Source organism: Ursus arctos, unplaced genomic scaffold (genome assembly GCF_023065955.2).
Source record: "Ursus arctos isolate Adak ecotype North America unplaced genomic scaffold, UrsArc2.0 scaffold_13, whole genome shotgun sequence".
In the NCBI taxonomy this organism is placed as follows: Eukaryota; Metazoa; Chordata; class Mammalia; order Carnivora; family Ursidae; genus Ursus; species Ursus arctos.
The window spans coordinates 38,463,468-38,482,450 of NW_026622797.1; the positions used below are offsets into that span (position 1 = coordinate 38,463,468).

Here is an 18,983-nt window from a genome sequence, read left to right on the forward strand (position 1 = left end):
TATGAAAGTAAAATCACGGTACCAACCACTTCCCCCCTATAAGGCACACAAATCCTCCAAGCATATAATTATCAGCCAGAAAACAATTTATCTACCTTTTGCAATTACCAATTTATAGTAAATGATTACAATTATAATTTCAGTAATATCCAGAAAATTTCAAAGTTAAGTTACAAAAGATGTAAAGGAAAAACCGCAGAAGATGAATAAAATATTTCTGAGCAGAAACTTAAGATGCCTCTATTCTAAAATAAATGGGGTCAAAAACCTCTCATTTTATTTTCAAGTGATAGGAACAGAATATTGCATGACCTAAATACTAAAAAATAATAAAATTTTCAGATCTAGGCTGAGAACCCAAAAGACTATAAATAAAATAGATGTCTGCTGACCCCTGAATACATATTACTCCATAGCAGCTACTAAGTATAATGCATTCATCAGTAACCTGTTTTTTTTCCCATTACAATAGAAATGATTAAATATTTGTAATTGTAAATATATTGATTATTCAGAGAGTGCAAAGCAGGTGATCTGGGTGGCTTTAGACTGAGCAAATGAAGAAACCGCAGACTAAATTCACAGGCTTCAGCCCATCTTTATGGAAGCAGACCATATATTGGCTCAGCTTGACTTTCTATTAAAAGGTTATTAGCTTTGTGACTAACATAATATAATAAAAAATCATTATAAAAAAAAGGTTATTAGCTTTGATAGGCACAATCTAATCTCTGTGCAAACTGTATGTGGATATTTTCTTTCATCTCTGTCCTTTTTTGTAGTCTTTCTATTTCAGAAAATTTCTTATGTACTGCCTCACTCTAACACTCATCTTCTCAAAAACTATTCTAGAAATACATTATGTGATCAGTACACTTTATTGAAGATTATTTCAGAGTATTTGGCATTTTATTGTAAACTAATCAGTTGTTGATTTATGATATCTGCTTTATCAATAATTTATCTTTGTGTTTTCAGATTCTAAGAAAACAAAAGCACCCGTAGAAGGTATTGGAAATATTTTCCTTTTCTGTCTTATATTTGATGAATCCCAAATTGTATTTCTTCTTAAAGGATTATTGAAGAAGAAAAAACAATATATGGGACAGGGGAGAGAAAGAAAGAAAAAGAGAGAGAGAGAATATGATGGAAAGAGTCAAATCTTTACCGACAATATTGCTATGAGATATATTTAGCAAAATAAAAAATAAATATTGCATATGTTAACTTTCACAATAATTGTTTTCAAAGAAATGTTTGCTTGACAAGAAATTGAACCATGTTCAGTATCAAGCATTTATTTTACTAGAAAGCATAAATTCAATTAATCTTGGATACATCAGCATCAATTAGGAACTGAATTGTTCCTTTAAGTCTTGAATAGAATCATAACTCATCTGGCAAGGATACCTGTTTCTTTTGTATTTGCTTATATGTGATTATGTGTTCACCTGTGTTTAAGAAGACTGGAAGGTATAATCATTGAAAATGGTTAAACAGTATAATCTTAGGTTGATTCATTGTCAATGTTTTGCACTCAAATTATGGAAACACCTACAGTAGTAATCGGCAATACCTCAAAGCAACACTGAAATTTGAGGAGAGAGAATGGGGGAAGGGGTTGGAAAAATTACAGTCTAGTCAACATGTTGGGGAACTAATTTTATCTTTGAAGGTTTTAAAAACATAAGAGCAATTTTTTTTTTCATTTGTTTGTTTTGTTTTCTTTCAACAGAACACCCCAAGGGAAAAAGTAAGGAAATGCATGCAAAGTATATTTGTGTATATGTTTTTTTCTCTTTACAACTATTATTGGCCTGCTGGTATACGTAGACTTGCATTTTTGAATATCTCTTTTTTATATTTTATGCATGTGAGCTCTACTTGTTTTGTTAGAATGAAAAAATACACATAAGAAGTAGGAAGATCGGTAGGAGAAGAAAAGGAAGAAGAAAGGGGGGGGTAAACAGAAGGAGGAATGAACCATGAGAGACTATGGACTCTGGGAAACAAACTGAGGGCTTCAGAGGGGAGGGGGGTGGGGAATTGGGATAGGCCGGTGATGGGTATTAAGGAGGGCATGTATTGCATGGTGCACTGGGTGTTATACGCAAGTAATGAATCATGGAACTTTACATCAAAAACTAGGGATGTACTGTATGGTGACTAACATAATATAATAAAAAATTATTATAAAAAAAACGCAACCTGAGGGTCAGAGGGACTGAAAACCATGGCAGTCATCCTTAAAGTCCTTTTCCAAATTCGTATAATCATCTAATAATATTATCCACAGCCTCATAACCAAAAATGCTACTTCATTTCATTCCCCAAAACTGTTCATGTAAATCTAGTCCTTGTAATCTGGTTTGTTCTCAGTCCTTAAAAAAGACCAAATAGAAGTTCTTTTTCAGGCTGGTTTCATAACCACTTTTCCATTATCTTTCTTCTTGTAATCCATAAATATTTTGGCATGTTCATATGATATGTGACATTTCGTTCTTAATGTGATTTCCCCTGCAAGCACTATGAGTTCTGCGTAATAGCATTGCTTGGAATCCATACCTTAGGCAGCATCCACTGTTGCTTTAACATTGTGTTAAAGCTGTTTGCTAACAGTAAAGCTAGATGCCTTGAGGTTGTATCTTTTGCAAATACATGCTCTCCTCTGAAGAAATTAAGATATGGTGAACAAATGGAAACAAAAAACCCCCAACTTACTCCAACTCAATCAGCCATTAAAAATCATTACATTCCCAGAAACGCAGAGCTTTTAAGGAACCAAGTGATATTTTTTAAAAACTCTGTTTTAAAATATACACCACTTTTTGAAAATTCTATGTATGTTTTGGTCCTGCAAAAGGTTAGGACACTGAGGCATTCTATGTCATAAAAATGCTCTAAAATATTCTGTGGGATGAATCATGAAATTAGAGTACAACTCAGCCAGGGGGAGCAATCTATCTATAGAGAAGTATGTGTTCCTTCAGTTGCAGATTTATGTGCGTGCACAGCTGCTGATGGGGACTGGCTCACGGATACAGAAACACTCTATAAACCATTGCACCAGCAGGAAAACGGAGGACAACCGAGATGTGAAAAATGATGTTAAATTATAGATAGATAGATAGATAGATAGATAGATAGATAGATGATAGATAGATAGATAGATATCCTTAAGGCCCTCACTTTATTGCAGGCTATATAATCGAAGAGATCTCACAGACACACAGCATCTCCTTGGCAATCTTTGGAGCACTGGTATACTTCATTTAAGAAAAAAATGCCTTCCCAGGCATTCATTTACATCCCAACTGCTTCCCTCATGGAGAAGTTCAGTGGATTGTGACTTGGGCAGTAATAGTGAAAAGAAAAAGAATTTTCCTCTAAACAGCTAATAATTCTTTTTAAATTAACTTATTTTCTCTTGTTTTTCATCTAGAGTTGCTTTTTTCTTTAAGATTTATTTATTTGAGAGAGAGCACGTGTACTCATATGCAGGGGGGGGGGGCAGAGGGAAAGAAAGGGAAAAATAGAGTCCCCGCTGAGCGTGGGGGCTGACCTGGGGCTGGATCCCATGAGCCACAAGATCATAACCTGAGCTGAAACCAAGAGTGAGATGCTCAACTGACTGAGCCACCCAAATGACCCTAGACTTGCTTTTATTGTTATTGTTGTATCTTTGAATTTGTTGGATTTGGATTTTTGGCTTTAAGATCGCTTCATTCAATTATACATCGCCATCCCTACATTCTTATTTTGCTTCTACTTTTCTACTTGTCACAATTAAGAAGTTTTGGGGTTTTTTTAGCTTAAAATAAATCATGGTGGGGAAACAGGGTGAAGAGTACATGGGACCTTCAAATACATATTTTTGAAAATTCTTGTGAACTATAATTTTTTCAAAATAAAAAGTAAAAGAAAATCAATCATAGATATGATTTGGCAGTCCCTGTCGAATTAAAGGGTAACTTAATGTATATTTATTGAAGATAATTCAATAATGACATCCTGAATTATCCTACATAATAAGTGCTCTCAACAGCCTTTTCCTTCACATTGTTCCGAATTAGCACAGGTATTTTTTTTGTTTACATGATAGCTTTCTGATGTGATTGGAAGGCCCTTACTTTAGCTTTGTAATATCACGTGTAGCTGGAATTCAACTTTAATGCATACCCAGATCGACTTCTAGTATTTTTTCAACTGTCATCACTTTGCAATTTCCTAGAAATGTCACATGAATGGTGCTCCAGTTCAGCAATAAGTTAAGCAACACATTTAACTACTCCATGTTTTTCAAACAATTTCTGGTAATGTTCTCACTGTGTTTAATTTTAGTTAAGTCACCTAAGTGTCTTCTTTTTGACCTGTGACACTGCTCAAGTGATTTTTTTAAGTTTGTTTTACTGCCCGCATGCTCCGTGGGACTGGATAAATTGCTTGTTATTCTTACATGGCTACACTTTTGATAAACAAAATTGTACAGTCGAGAGACGATGAGATGACTGTAGAAGATCTGATGGCCCTCTATGTTTCTAAAATACACTGCTTAGAATTCCTTCAGTATAAACATCTTCTAGTCTCCAAAGTGTATTCATTGAATGAAACTTTAAAATAATCTCCCCATACCTTTTCTTTAAAAATCTGAAAATAATGTACCTGTGTTAAAACATTTCTTGAGAATCTCCTTTTAAATTAATTTGACAAGCTTGTCAAGGCAACATAAAAAATAGGATTGCACAGGATAGCACTTAGTCTAAAATTAGTCCTTGCACTTTGTATAAATTAGTTCTTATTATAATATGTGTCATCTTACTCTCGAGGCTAGAATAATGCTTTGTCTCATACCATATTGGCAAAAATGGGTTCTTAAAAAGAAATACTATCTAATAAGGACTCTACAAAGAGTGTTTGTCCTAAAATAAGGGAAGTGTGTTTTGTTTTCCACTGAAAATTCTATCTATTTTAGTGTCTTCAGTTTGCCTCAGCAAAGCCTTTGCCTTAGCTAAACAAATAACTTTTCAATATAAGATTTCACCTTCAAAAAGGAAGTCCATGTGAAATCTGTCCATCCTCATCTGGAAATTATTTTAAAACAGCTGTAACAATTATCCTTTGTGTTCATTTTTCATCCCAAATGTATTTCATGTTGATCTAATAAATAGCAAATTAATTATTTTCCATTCTTTATAGACTCTATTTAATTTTTTTGGTTTATCATCAATGAAAAATTTCAGTTACTCTTACATAGAATATTTTTATGCTGTTCTGTGATGGAACTCAGTGAGGGAAAGAGAAGAAAAGATTTGTTTTTTGAGTTTTATTAGTTTATTTGGTTTATTTGTTGTTACAGTCCAACATTAGCACATACACGTTTCTCTGCGTAAAACAATTAAACTGTGACATATAAAATTGGAATAATAATAATAACAACAATAATAATATGTTTCAGAACAGGAAAAGAAAGAAAAACATGTGGAACCAGGTAACTTTTTAAATTCCTCTAATCGACTTTCATTTTATTGTTTAATTTGCGATTGAATACTGAATTGCAATAGAATGGCTTAAAATGTTGACTTTTTTCTTTTTTTGTTTGGTACAGTGAAGTCATCAAAGAAGGAACATTCAGGTGAGTTTGACTGATGTTCCTGGGTTCTTTCTACCTGATGTCCAATGTTTAATAATGCTGCAGCTTAGACAGGTGGTAAAGGCCATGCCAGGAGAGGTCAGGGAATCCCTTTAATTCATGATCTTTATTTCAAGTTCTTGACATAGAGTTAACATCAGTGCAGTTTTAGAAAACAGAAGCCAAATAATATGTTACGCTCTTGCTCCCCAATGAGTGCTCTGTAAGCCACCAGCATCAGCTGGTTAGAAACGCAGTGTCTCTGGCTCCAGCCTAGACTGACTGAATCAGAATCCATAACTTCCTAAGTTCCCCAGTGAATCTGTCAGAGCAGTGTTTGAGAAGCACTGTTGAGTGTTAAATAACAAAAATAAAACAAAACAAGAAAAAAAAAAACACTTTCTGTAAATGCAGCCAGTGTTGCTTTACTTGTAAAATACGGAGTATTTAATTCCGCAAATATTCTCTCCCTATTCAAAATGTCTTAATGACATTTCTTGAGTACTCAGGGGAGCTGCAATGAAAGTAGAGGTAGATTTTGCCCTCAATATATTTACATTCTAATGGGGGGGAAATTGAATTGAGATTCAGACAATCACTAAAACACACATACGAACAAACACATCTAAAAATGCCGTTGGTACAAATACCAAATGGTTATCTTAAAGGTTTCTAGCATTAAGCCTGCCTTATTAGTTGTTTCAAATGAAAATAAATGCCAGTTTCTAAGTCTTATTTTACTGACTTCATTTTAAAATATTATATGTTGATTTTGCCTTCAAATTTCTACTCAAAGAACTTCACTGAGTTTTCGTGTGTGTGTGTGTGTACGTGTGTGTACGTGTATAGGTCGTCATAGATTCATATAACCTCCATTAATCATATAATGTCCATTAGTTGTTCTTCCCATTTTATTGTATTTAAATGGAAATTGCATTTACTCAGTGTTATGTAAATAACCAACCATACAAATATAGCTCAACTATTTCCCACCCTCCGCCCGCCCCCCACCACAGACCAGAGCAAACCACAGGTTCAAAGCTACATTTCTTATTCTTCTTCTAAGTTTTATTTTATTTTTTTTTAAAGATTTTATTTATTTATTCGACAGAGATAGAGACATCCAGCGAGAGAGGGAACACAAGCAGGGGGAGTGGGAGAGGAAGAAGCAGGCTCATAGCGGAGGAGCCTGATGTGGGGCTCGATCCCATAACGCCAGGATCACGCCCTGAGCCGAAGGCAGATGCTTAACTGCTGTGCCACCCAGGCGCCCCTCTTCTTCTAAGTTTTAAAACTTCCTCAGACAACTCAAATCCATTTAGTTATTCCTCCAACTAGTTCCCATTACATCATCCTCTTTCCTTTATAATATCACTTATTATACTGTTATAATTACATTACTTTTTCTTTTTTCCATTTTAAATAGTCAGAAATTAGAGTGCTTATTATAATGGCAGGCACACAGTAGGCACTTGATAATGCTTGATTAAATGAAAGGAGAAACACCGAAGAGAATAACCACAGTTAAAAAAAATTTAAATGGGAATGACTTTTAAATAATTTCCAAGAGGAAATGATCATATTTCACCATTTCACATTAATATTGATATTATTTGTCCTTTGGGAAGGAATGTTTTTTTCCACCTTACAAGGAGCAGAGTATTTGTTCATTTGTGAGTAACATTCCCACAGGTGGGCCAAATGCATATTCTTATTTATGTACATGTGCAGAAAACTAAAATAGAGTATATATCATAGAAACATATAAACACAGAGAAACATGGAGAATGACTATGGCTATGATCGGTTTCAAGAATATTAATAGCTAACCATTATTGTCTAATATTAAACCTGACAAAATACAATAACTTAAATTGCTTGAAATCATTATCTGTTCATTTCAGGGTATGATTACTGTGTAGCAGCTTGCAGTAATTAGCTGTATTTTAACAATTGAAACCATTGGATACTTTATCAAATCACTTCGTTCTTTTCATACCACTTTAAGGAAAATACATTGGCTTGTACATAAAAACAGTCAGATTCTTAGCTAATTTAAAAGGCAAAGCAAAATGATAAATTGTGAATGAGCATTCTGTGTTGGGAGAAGATGTATAAATGCAAAAAAATCTATGGTTCATGGCGTATATTTATAGTATACCAAAGAAGATGGCCCGGTGTTGTATTTTCTCCTGTCAGATCTATGTTTTTCCTTAGTTTCCAAGGTTATAATACAGTCTTTTAAAAAATTTAAATAACCTTAAAACTATTTTAGAGACTGTAATTAATTTAGACTTTATTGTTTCTTATCTTTAACAGCTCCAAGTGAAAAACAAGTAAAAGCAAGTATGTTGAATAAAACTTTTAAAAAAGTGAAAAGAACATATTTCAGCAGCTTACTAATTTAAGTTTTCTGCTGTAGACAGGGCTAATGCTAATTTTTGAGGCTGGCTTACGAAATGTTTCTTGCTATTAATATTGCGTTGAAATAACATACATAATTATTCACCCTTTTCTGTGAATTTACTCTTTTAAAATTTATTTTCATTTGCAAATGTTAATTTGTCCAGATCATAACTCCTTTTTAAGTAGTTTGTATTTTTGTTTCTTATTTTGCAGAATAAATGATCTCTTCAGTTTCTTAAACACATCAAACTTAATTTTCCTAAAAATTAATCACTTGACCAAACTAGGAGGCAAGATAATTTGTCCACCAGTGAAAGTCATTGTGTTTTTAATGAAATGAAGCCCCCAAAATTTTAACTACTGCTCGTGTAATGTCATAATTTCCTTTTAAGGTTTATATCTTCAGATTGTGAATATTAACTGATAACTGATACCATGGCATTTGCATCAATATTAGCTTTGACAATATGCTTAGGGACAAATGCTGGTTTCTTTGATGGGTTTTTCTCAATTAGATGAAGTACCTAACAAATTGTCACTAATGAAAATTATTTTAGTTGTAATGGCATGTATTTGATTTTAGAAAAAATATACTTTCAGAGTACTTTCAGCTTCTCTGAGATTCATGGTCAAATCTCAGTTTTATGCATGATGTAAATATGATTACATTTTTCATTTGGTTTGGAGCTGCACAGGTATTAATGATGGCACTAATATTATATATATATTATATATATATATATGTATATAATATATAAACAAATGCATGTTTTATTTAGTGCCAGGATTTTGAGATAGAGTATATCATTGGTGGATATATCAGAGAAAAATTAGAAAATGTAATTTTGAGTAACTCGATGGGAATGTCTTTTAAAAAATTACAGTTGGAAGTGTTTACATAGACATTATAGACTTTGATTGAGAGTTGTAACGTGAATCTAAAATTCCATTTATATTTTCATGAAAATTTTTAGTTGAATGTAAAGCTGATTGGGACTCTATATTATGGAATCTTCAGTATGCTAATACTTAGTCTGTAGAAGTGCATAATCAAGAAAATACATAAAACAAAACTGATAATTTTGCAGCACTGGTAGAGAACTTTAGATTGAAGATTATGCTAAAAACGAATATTTTTTCCTAGAAAAATGTGACATATAGATAAAAATGTTGATTTGCAGTAAAACAACTCTGTAAGTTCTGCTATCTATGAAGCACACTATCCAATCAAGTTTTGAAGAGATCAGCATCTTTTGCAGGAAATTAGCAAATTAGGTTGCTAAATCATCTTAGACCCAATATAAAAGTTTCAAAAGAATTAATACTCAACTCTCCATTTGGTTGAGAGATTTAGACTTAACATGAGCATTGTCCCTCAAAAAAATTTAGAGATAATTCATAAATTGTTTAAATTCTCTATTAACAGCATGACCATACATTTCTTCAACTAAGAATTGCTTTTCAGTCTTGAAACCACACAACAGAGGAATTTTTACACATCTGCTATATACAGTGAGCAATTCGTAAAGTTACTGCCTAATGTAAAGATGGCATATCATTAAAAATACTACTGAAGATTCCTAAAATCACCCATATGGTATGGTGCACATAGTTTTGAGTATATAACCTAAATTAAACATTTGGGATATGATTTTACATTAGCTTAAATTATGAGAGCATATGAGAGTGAGATGTATCGCTTAATTAAGATAAATTATTTATCTGATACAATTGCATGGTACTGAATTAAAGAGGAGAGGTGAGATTGACAGTCTGTGGAAAAAATAAAAGGTAATTTGGCATTAGCACTTCATTCAAGGAAATAACTAGAATGTCAATTAAGTTTGTTGTGTGGAACTGTTTCGTCTAGATCCTGAGGAAACCAAAATTACTGTAGGGAAAATACTGGAGGACACAGACACACTTGGGAACTGTATCAGTTCAAGGTGATGGTTATCATGTACTATGAACTTGAAGAAAAGGGAAATCTTTCAGGTTCAATGATGTAGTACTATGGAGGGGCACTTAATATATCTATATACAAAGTTATGTGTCAGAGATTATGTGGATGGAGGAAGACTGCGTTGGATCAAGCAGGCATGCCAAACCTAGATCACAATTTCTGCAGGTCAACCCAAATTCCTTTATCATAGGATGTACAAAAGTGCCTCAACACACCCAATTCCCTTCTCCACCGTCCACTGTACCTGCTTTCCCACACTCTGGATAGCAACATAGGAGTTGATGCTACGATTTTTTCATTTGCAAGTTTTAAGAGGACAAAACAAGCAGAATTTTAAGCCCTAGGTCATTTCAGATCCTTAACATTCTCCTTGGTGAATCTTCAAGAGGGAATGTAGTAAACAACAGTTAGCAAATAAATTTGACACATCACACCCTTTTTTCCCCCAAGGACACTTCAGTGAACAGAGTGCCTCAAGACCTTTGGAAATATTGCTATACATTACTTTCTTCTTCATTCCAAGGACCACAGGGCTCTGATCATGTATTCCATGCGCGTGTTCTCCCAGCCTCTGGTCAGTTTGAATTTTGAGCAAAAAAGACTCCAAAGACCGGATCAGGACCAAAGGCTAGTCATTTTTAATTGTGGGTTCAAATTTATATGAAATGGCCATAGTCAGGCATTTTTTCTTCCCTTGATATTAGCACTGCATTAGATTTGTGGTATGCTCAGCCAACAAGCCTATGTTTACCACCTGAACTACGTTTTAGTACCTACATGGATGAGTCAGATGTCAATCACTTGATCTATTAACACATGTCAAGATTCTTTAGGAAAAGTTAGTATACAGAATTTTAAAATAAAGTTCCTTTGGGACACCTGGCTTGCTTAGTCAGTGGAGCATGTGACTGTTGATTTGGGATTGTGAGTTTGAGCCCCATATTGGATGAGGAGATTACTGTTTTAAAAAAGAAAAAAAATAAAGTCCTTTTGAATTTCATTAGTTATATAATATTAGAAGAGTACTTGGGGACAATTTATATTAGTCAAAAAAGTGGCATGGCCCCTGGGATTCAATTACATACTCTGTCATGGAAGTTACGGGGGGGAATATCTATGAGCCTGAACAATAGATCTGATATTAATGAAGTGTGTCTAGAACACGGATTGCATGACATGTATGACCATGAATCTCAGTTGGTTAAGACAGTCTTCATATTCATATTCATATCATTTCAGAGTAATTATTACTAGCACCTCCTTTCCCTTGCTCAGTTTGGATAATAAATTATAAGATCACAACCCAAATCACAGACAGTGCTGACTGAATGAATTCAAAATAGTACTGATATAATTCTAAGAAAAGACAAGCTACACACTTGGAAAAGATATTTGTAGCACATATAAGTAACAAGAGTTAAGTAGCAAAGAAATAAATAACCTCAAAAATGAAAAACAAGACAAAGAACTTGATAGACAGTGAGCAGAAAAAAATGGACAAAAATATATAAGTAAGCATCAAAAAAAAAAAAGCCTCCCAAATGGCTTATAAACATATCAAAAGATGTTCAATCTCTTAGTATAATAGAATTTTAATTGAAAGCACAATAAGATACTGTTGTGCCATTAACCATGCCAGATTGACCAAAAAGAGAAAAATGATTATTCTGGTAATGGTAATGATATGAAGAAATAGAAACTCTCACATGCACTGTTCATATGAATGTAAAATTTGAGGGAACATTGTGGCATTTATCTGGAAAAATTTAAATATGAGCAAATGCTATCACCCAATAATTTCACTTCTAAGAAAACGCTTGCGCATGTGTAGTAGGAGACATGTGTGTGAATGTTCATAGCAGGATTATATGTAACAGCACAAAATCAGACATGGCCTAATGTCCATTGGCAGGAGAACGGATGTATAATTATTAGAATGTATATATTATAGTGGAATAGTATACAACAGTTAAAATTGATAATCAGCTATAGCTACTCATGTCAACATGGCTTCTGTAAAAGGTTAAACTGAATTTATTTAAGCAAACAACAATTTGAATCAAACAGTGCCAAAAATGAAAAAGTCGTTAGAGGCACTCCATGGGCAGGGGCTAGGGCAGAGGTTTAAGAAGACACAGAACCAAAGCAAAGAAATAAGTTAATTGGCTAGAACTAAAATGTTTGTCTTCTTTCGGAAAATTTAGTTATTTGGCTGTCATGATAGTTGTTCTTAAGTTTTAGTTTTTCAGATTTCATAAAAATCGTGGTGACTGGCTTTGGTTTGTTCATATAAGCTACCAAATTCACTAGAGCTACCCCAGTCTAATAGCCTCTTTAACCATTTTAACACTGCATCTCAACGTGATGCTTTGAAAGAAGCAAATCACAAGAATTAAACAATAGAAATCAATTTTTATAGTTATTTCAGTAAACAATATAATTTGATCTATATGAAATTGTCTTATCTTTGCTTAGAGATAAGTACATGTAATAAAAACACTGTACTGAAAAATATGGACAAAATTTAGGACAATGATAATTCCAAAATGAAGGGAAAGGCATGAGGTAGTGGAAGATTTCAAAGGCTTTGGTGGTATTCTATTTTTTAAGCTCGCAGGATGTTATAAAGGTGTGCATATTTTTGATTACCATTTGTTAAAATGTGCACGTATGATATATGCCTTTATGCCTCTCATTTCTATAATATTTTTCATAATTAATCAGGCTTTAAAATCCCAGAGCATGAGAAGACAGAAGGGGCTACATGGAGTCTCAGCTCCCTGGCAGCTGTGATGGACTACAGAGAGACGAGTGGCTGGGGTTGGGGGCAGATATCAGTGAAGGATGTGGTTGTCTGCAGTTATCAAGAGTGACATATTATGTTTCTGAAAGTATCACTGAAGTGGAAAACTGATGAGGTAGCAGATAGAAGTAATATTTGCAAGAAAAAGGCCTTGACTTGGCAAAAGGAGATGCGATGCAGGCTAGACTGGTATTAAATATGGGGCAGGGATTGGTCATCCTTTGGGATGGAAAGGAAAACAAGTGGCACAGGTATGTGCCAGTGAGGTGGGGAAAATATGAGGTAGTATAGTCTGCTTATGTTTTCTCTATGAATCTCTCAGCAGCGCTTGCCTTTCCACTGCAGGATACTGGAAGCTTGAGGAGGGGTGGGAATGCATGAGTCCGTTGTCTAGCATGGGAAAGCAAGTTCCCTCGGTCTGCGCTAGTATTGAGGGTCGGTGCTGAGCACTCCCTTAAATACTGAACTGAGATCTTTCCAGCGAGATCTGCAGCAGGGTGAGGGCCTTCCTCCAGCTTGGATGACTGCTCAGGTGGCAGGCATAAAGTAGTTTTGGTGTTTTCGGGGTATAGTGTGTTGAATTGTGCCCCCCAAAGGATATGTTAAAGTCCTAAGTCAGTGTCCATGAATGTGACCTTATTTCAAAATAGGGTCTTTACAGAAGTAATCAAGTATTACAGTGGATTACAGTGGCCCTGGATCCAGTGACTGGTGCCTTTATAAGAAGAGGGAGATTTGGAGACACGCACATACACACAAAAGGAAGAGAACCGTGTGAAAGCAAAAGGAGAAATTGGGGTGATGCAGCTATAAACCAGTATGTGAATGGTCGCCAGCAACCACCAGAAGCTAAGCAGAGGCAAGGAAGGATTCTTTACAGGAGAATTAAGAGATAACTTCAGAGGATGGCCTGACGACACCTTCATTTTGGATTTCTTGACTCTAGAACTGTGAAAGAATAAATTTCTGATATCTTTAGCCACCCAACAGTTTAAAAGCAGCCTGGGGGACTACTACTGCTGATGACTATAAAAGCAGACAATAAAAGCAGACACGAAGTGAGTGATTACACCATGGTTCATATATGTATTAGCTTGGAAAGAGTGAAAGTGAGGACCTGAGGAAGATCTGCAGCAGTGAGAAAAGGGTAAGATCAGAAGAATGAAAGTATTGACGGAGTCGGATACTATTTGGAAAAGGTTCTTGAATAAATGAGATGTAAAGGGAAGAATGGTGCAATGGTGCCAAAGAATAGGATTTTTGGGGATCAGAGTTTTGGCAGAAGAGGAAAAGTCCAAGAGTATGTTGGCGGGCAGTAGTGAGCAGAGAACTGGAGTACAGTTTTTAGAAGTGTGGAGGCTAAGGAAATCAGAGATGAAGTGAGCATGTGAACTGTGTGTGTAAGTGACTCCCAATCCTGGTTAAATATTAGACTAGCTTCCAAATATATGAATAGCCAGGCCACATCCCAGACGCACTAACTCAGAATTGCAAAGCTTTCAAAGCTCTGTAGCCCACTCTAGGCCTACAACATCTCAAAGTCATGGACTTCTAACAGCCCCCCAGCTTATTCTACTGTGTGGCTGTGACTGAGACTTGTTTTTAATGAAAATCACAGTAGTAGTGGAGAGAATGATGACTGTGTGCAAAAATACTCAGTGAGGGATGGGGCAAGAGTATAAGGTTGGTTAATGGCAACGAACAAGAGGCATAGAGCCAGGTGCAACCGGACAGTGTGTATTTCAAGGGAACTGGGATTTAGAGGAAGCGAGGAGGTAACAACCTTTGAGAAGTAATAAGAAGTAAAGAGGATATATACATCACTTCCAGGAGCTTTGGTATGCAGGGGATGGGAAAACAAACATCTCCATTTTAGAAGACTGCTTGCAGGGAAGCAGTGTCCTTAAGAAGCTTGGATGGGGTTAAAAGAAGAAAACAAAGCACGCGTTCTAATAGAGGCTGAGGATGCAGGGATGTGTACTGTGGTGGAGAGTTGACTTTGGAAGGACTTTGGAAAGGGTCTGTTTTTAAAAGAAATGTGAACTCAGTTTTCTGCTGGCAGCCTAAACTCGTGGTGGAAACCTTGGTAAACAGGGATGGGGATCCCCAAAGAATTAGTCCTGATTGTCTCTTAGGGGAAGTTTGGTAATCAGTTTTCAAACAATGGTCTGGACCAGCAGCATAAGCCTCAGCTGGGAATGGATTAGGAATGTAAATTCTAAAGACATATTCCAGACTCACCGTATCAAAACCTCTGGGCTCAGCATCTGTGTTTTAACAGCCCACAGAGTGACTCAGATGCATGCTCAAGTTTGAGAGCCATTGGTGTAAAGTCTTCATCTGGAAGGTATATGATAGCCAGGGGTCTGGGAGCTCAGGGTCTTAAGGCAGCCTGAAGAAGAGGATATTTACATGACTTCTTATCTAGGCTCAACTTGTAAAGCTTGTGGTACCTAATATTATGGAATTAAAGCCTAAACATGATGTGAAATTCTCCTCTGACATTGGATCTTTCTCACAGCCCAAAGTCTATGGCATAGGGAGGGCAAAGGAACGTGAAGAGTCCTGTAGTTTGGTTGTTCCCAGAGCCTCGGCTGGGATGTGTACGAGTGAGGGGGATATGTACAGATACTAATAAGAATAAAAATAAACATAAAAATACAGGGGACTGAGGAGAACAACATCAAAAACTCAAAAGTTAATAAAATAAGTAAATAAAGATTTGTAAATATTCACCGGTTCATTGTTATTTTTCTTATTTTCTTATGAACTAGAGAAAACTTTTATTAGCTTTGATTTGAGGTCCAAAATTTTGTACTAGGACCAGCATTTCAGATTATGTCTTCAAGGCAGCTCTTTTATATTCCACACTAGATATTCAGAGAAACTACAAGAACACACTTTGGGTCTTTTATTTCTCTCTCTCTCTCTCTGTCTCTCCAAAAAAATATTCAAATGGAATTTTCTGTATTATTATGGTGAATCTTTTATAATATAAAGCTAATTGATTGAGGTCAAATACTGCTTACCATCCCCATAATTAAAGGCTAAATGAAGAAGTCCTTTGAAGTCCTCTTCCCGACAGCTCATACATCATTTTATATTTGAATATAAACTAATTAGTATTCCAGTGTATTTTGTGAAATAAGCCACCTTGTCTAATGGCCACTACTTACATAGGCATTAGAATTTAATGCCACAGAGTTGTATCTTAGAGAGATAAGAGAGTCATTACTTAAAAAATATATATATAGGTACTTTATAGAATGGTTTTCTCTGCTGCTTGCTTTGCTCTCAGGTGCCACAATCTATCTTTAGGGCACTTTTAGTCTTGTCTGACTTACAATACCATAAGACAGCGACCCGGCATTTCTGATATCCATGTCTCATTCTTTAATATTTGAATTTGCAGAAACTGAACGAGCCAAAGAAGAGACTAGTGCTGCCTCAACTAAAAAAGGTAAATGCAGCTTAAAGAAAAAGATGTCATGGCTATAGCTTATTTCTGCTAAGGTTTCTAACTTAATGTATTGTTCAGTGCTTATAGAAGAGTTCTATTTATGATTTTACTATTTCATTGATACATTAGCAAACCCACTTTGCACAAGATTTATGGTATCCATGTTCATAAGGCTTTGTCTTCAGTGTTCTAGTGCCAATGGTTTCATTCCTTTAGGGTGATAAACTAAAACTAGTAATTATAGTCCAATTGCAAGTTAGTGTTTGAAAAATTGAAGAAATGCTGCTATTTAAGCTCAACAGGATCCCAATCATCTGGAGAGCATTCAAGTTCAATATACTGCCTTAGGAAGGCAGGGCTTGAACAAATGAAACTTGGACTAGGAGACCTTACGTGAACAATGGTCACCTTGTGCTTGCATAATATTAAATTAGAAAATGTGCTCCTCGAAGTGCTCACTTGGGGATATTTTGCTTTAAGAAATATTGGGAAGTTTGGAATTTAAGTTTTTAAAGTTATTTCTCTTGTCATGTCTAATCAGAGGCAATTACTTATGTGAATATTGACTCCCTTTAGGAGACATTTTAAATGATATTTTTAAGAACATTCATATACATTAAAAATAATCATCATGATGAGACTATGGACTCTGGGAAACAAACTGATGGTTTCAGAGGGGAGAGGAGTGGAGGAATGGGGTAGCCAGGTGATGGGTATTAAGGAGGGCACGTGTTGTAATGAGCACTGGGTGTTACACACAACTAATGAATCATTGAACACCACATCAAAAACTAATAATGTACTGTATGGTGGCTAACTTAACATAATTTTTAAAAAAAAGAAAAAAAAGAAAAGTTTTACATATTCCCAATTCGAAATAAACTGGAACAATTCTAAAATTTGTGAGTCTGTTTTACTGATACACAGAAATGAGATCAGTAATATATCCAGTGTTGCCAGAAGTATCTCAAGGGACAATTTAACAACCTTATACTTAACATACACTCACACACACACAAACACAAATCTACACATGTACTTTTTCGCACATACACCACTAAAACACCATAATGGTTTTCTCCTAAAAAACTTTCTTATAGCACATGCTTTATAAAGAGAATATATATCAGGACTCAAGGGAGATATAAAATGTACATAATACAGGGGCACCTGGGTGGCTCAGTCGTTAAGCATCTGCCTTTGGCTCAGGGCGTGATCCCAGTGTTCTGGGATCGAGCCCCACGTCAGGCTCATCCTCTGGGAGCCTGCTTCTTCCTCTCCCACTCCCCCTGCTTGTGTTCCCCCTCTCACTGGCTGTCTCTCTGTCAAATAAATAAATAAAATCTAAAAAAAAATGTACATAATACATATCCTTAAAACCAAGCAATTTACACATGTACATATATGAATATAAATACATGTATATAAATTAACACAATATAAATTAATAAATTTCATTAATATATAAATTAATGTATAAATTAGTATATATATGTCTAAGGTAAGACAAAAATTAGATAAAGAATATTTAAAGAAAAAATATAAACTTTTTTGTGAGGTAATAATTAGAAGCTCAGGTTACTGAAATTAATGGGTGCCCTCTCTTAAATCCTAACCATATCTTTTCCTAATAAACTAATATTTGTGATGCCATTTTTGATAAGTGATTACAGTACGTATTGCATTGACATCTTTTGCTAGATATCAACGTGCCCTAAGTGGTAGAGTCATAAATTCATCAAAGTCCACATTAATGTATCTCATTCTTTCATGGTGTCTTTTTTTCAAATCAATTTTACTTTTTGGCATTAAGCAGACTGTGGGAAAAACTTGGTTGTTTCAGAAAGGTTAATGCCATGGTATCACGAAAAGGCTAAAGGTCTAAATATAGATTCAGAGAAAGTCATTAATCTAGGGAAGGATAAAGTGTACATGGTCCAGTAAGTGAATATGAGGCCAGGATATCGGTATGTTTTAAAAGCAAGAACCAAAGTGAGGCAAAGCTGTGTTTCAAAATTGGTAGCCAACGGCGAGGCCAGTGGGGTATCCAAAGAACAGTTGTTTGGGTCTCATATGGAATTAGATTTCAGTTACTGAGCCTTAGGGAATTCCTGATTATGAAAGACAGTCTGGAGACAGAGTTAGGGAGGAAAAATTTGACTACTAGTGACTGAGCCCTGCACAGACTGAGAATCACTTGGAGCCCAGAATTTAGGGTAGAAAAACAAGCACACATAGTTTAGAGTCCAATCAGATCAAATTGGAGTGAACAAAGATACTGAATTGAGATTGAACCATCACTTAGTGAACTCATGGGGATCTTCAAGCAAGAACGGTCCTTGAGTTTAGAGTAAGGCCAAACATTTTGGTTGGGGTTAAATAGAGCTGACTGTTAGAGTGGAGTGAAAGAAGAGAACAAATCTTTTAATGAAAATAAACTACTGGCACTAACTACTTTGCTTCTAGTTAGTCTTAGATCTTATACCTCGATTCTTAAATATGAACCTGCATATTGGGTTTGCCTGAAACTACAGCATGAACAGAAACAAGTGTTCCTTCCAAAGCTGTCATAAATAGATTGAAATTCAGGTAGCGCTTTACCAATTCAATAAGTTACAAGTAAAAGTCGAAAGAGACTTCTCTCATTTGTCAGGTAGTTTTTCAGTCCCCTACCCGCTCACTGACAGTTGATCACACATCGCTTCATCATGGATTTAGTAGC

At 35.2% G+C, this 18,983-nt stretch overlaps 1 protein-coding gene across 34 annotated transcripts in view; it reads left to right on the top strand.

Annotated features, from left to right (window-relative positions):
- The window catches only part of TRDN (triadin), a 362,517-nt gene that overhangs the window by 222,557 nt on the left and 120,977 nt on the right, over positions 1–18,983 (top strand). For all 34 annotated transcript variants that reach the window (XM_057311074.1, XM_057311078.1, XM_057311076.1 and 31 more), the window contains 6 exons: positions 979–1,008; positions 1,736–1,753; positions 5,456–5,488; positions 5,606–5,632; positions 7,949–7,975; positions 16,214–16,261. In XM_057311074.1, coding sequence (XP_057167057.1) covers positions 979–1,008; positions 1,736–1,753; positions 5,456–5,488; positions 5,606–5,632; positions 7,949–7,975; positions 16,214–16,261 — 183 coding nt within the window. The remainder of the gene's footprint in view (positions 1–978; positions 1,009–1,735; positions 1,754–5,455; positions 5,489–5,605; positions 5,633–7,948; positions 7,976–16,213; positions 16,262–18,983) is intronic.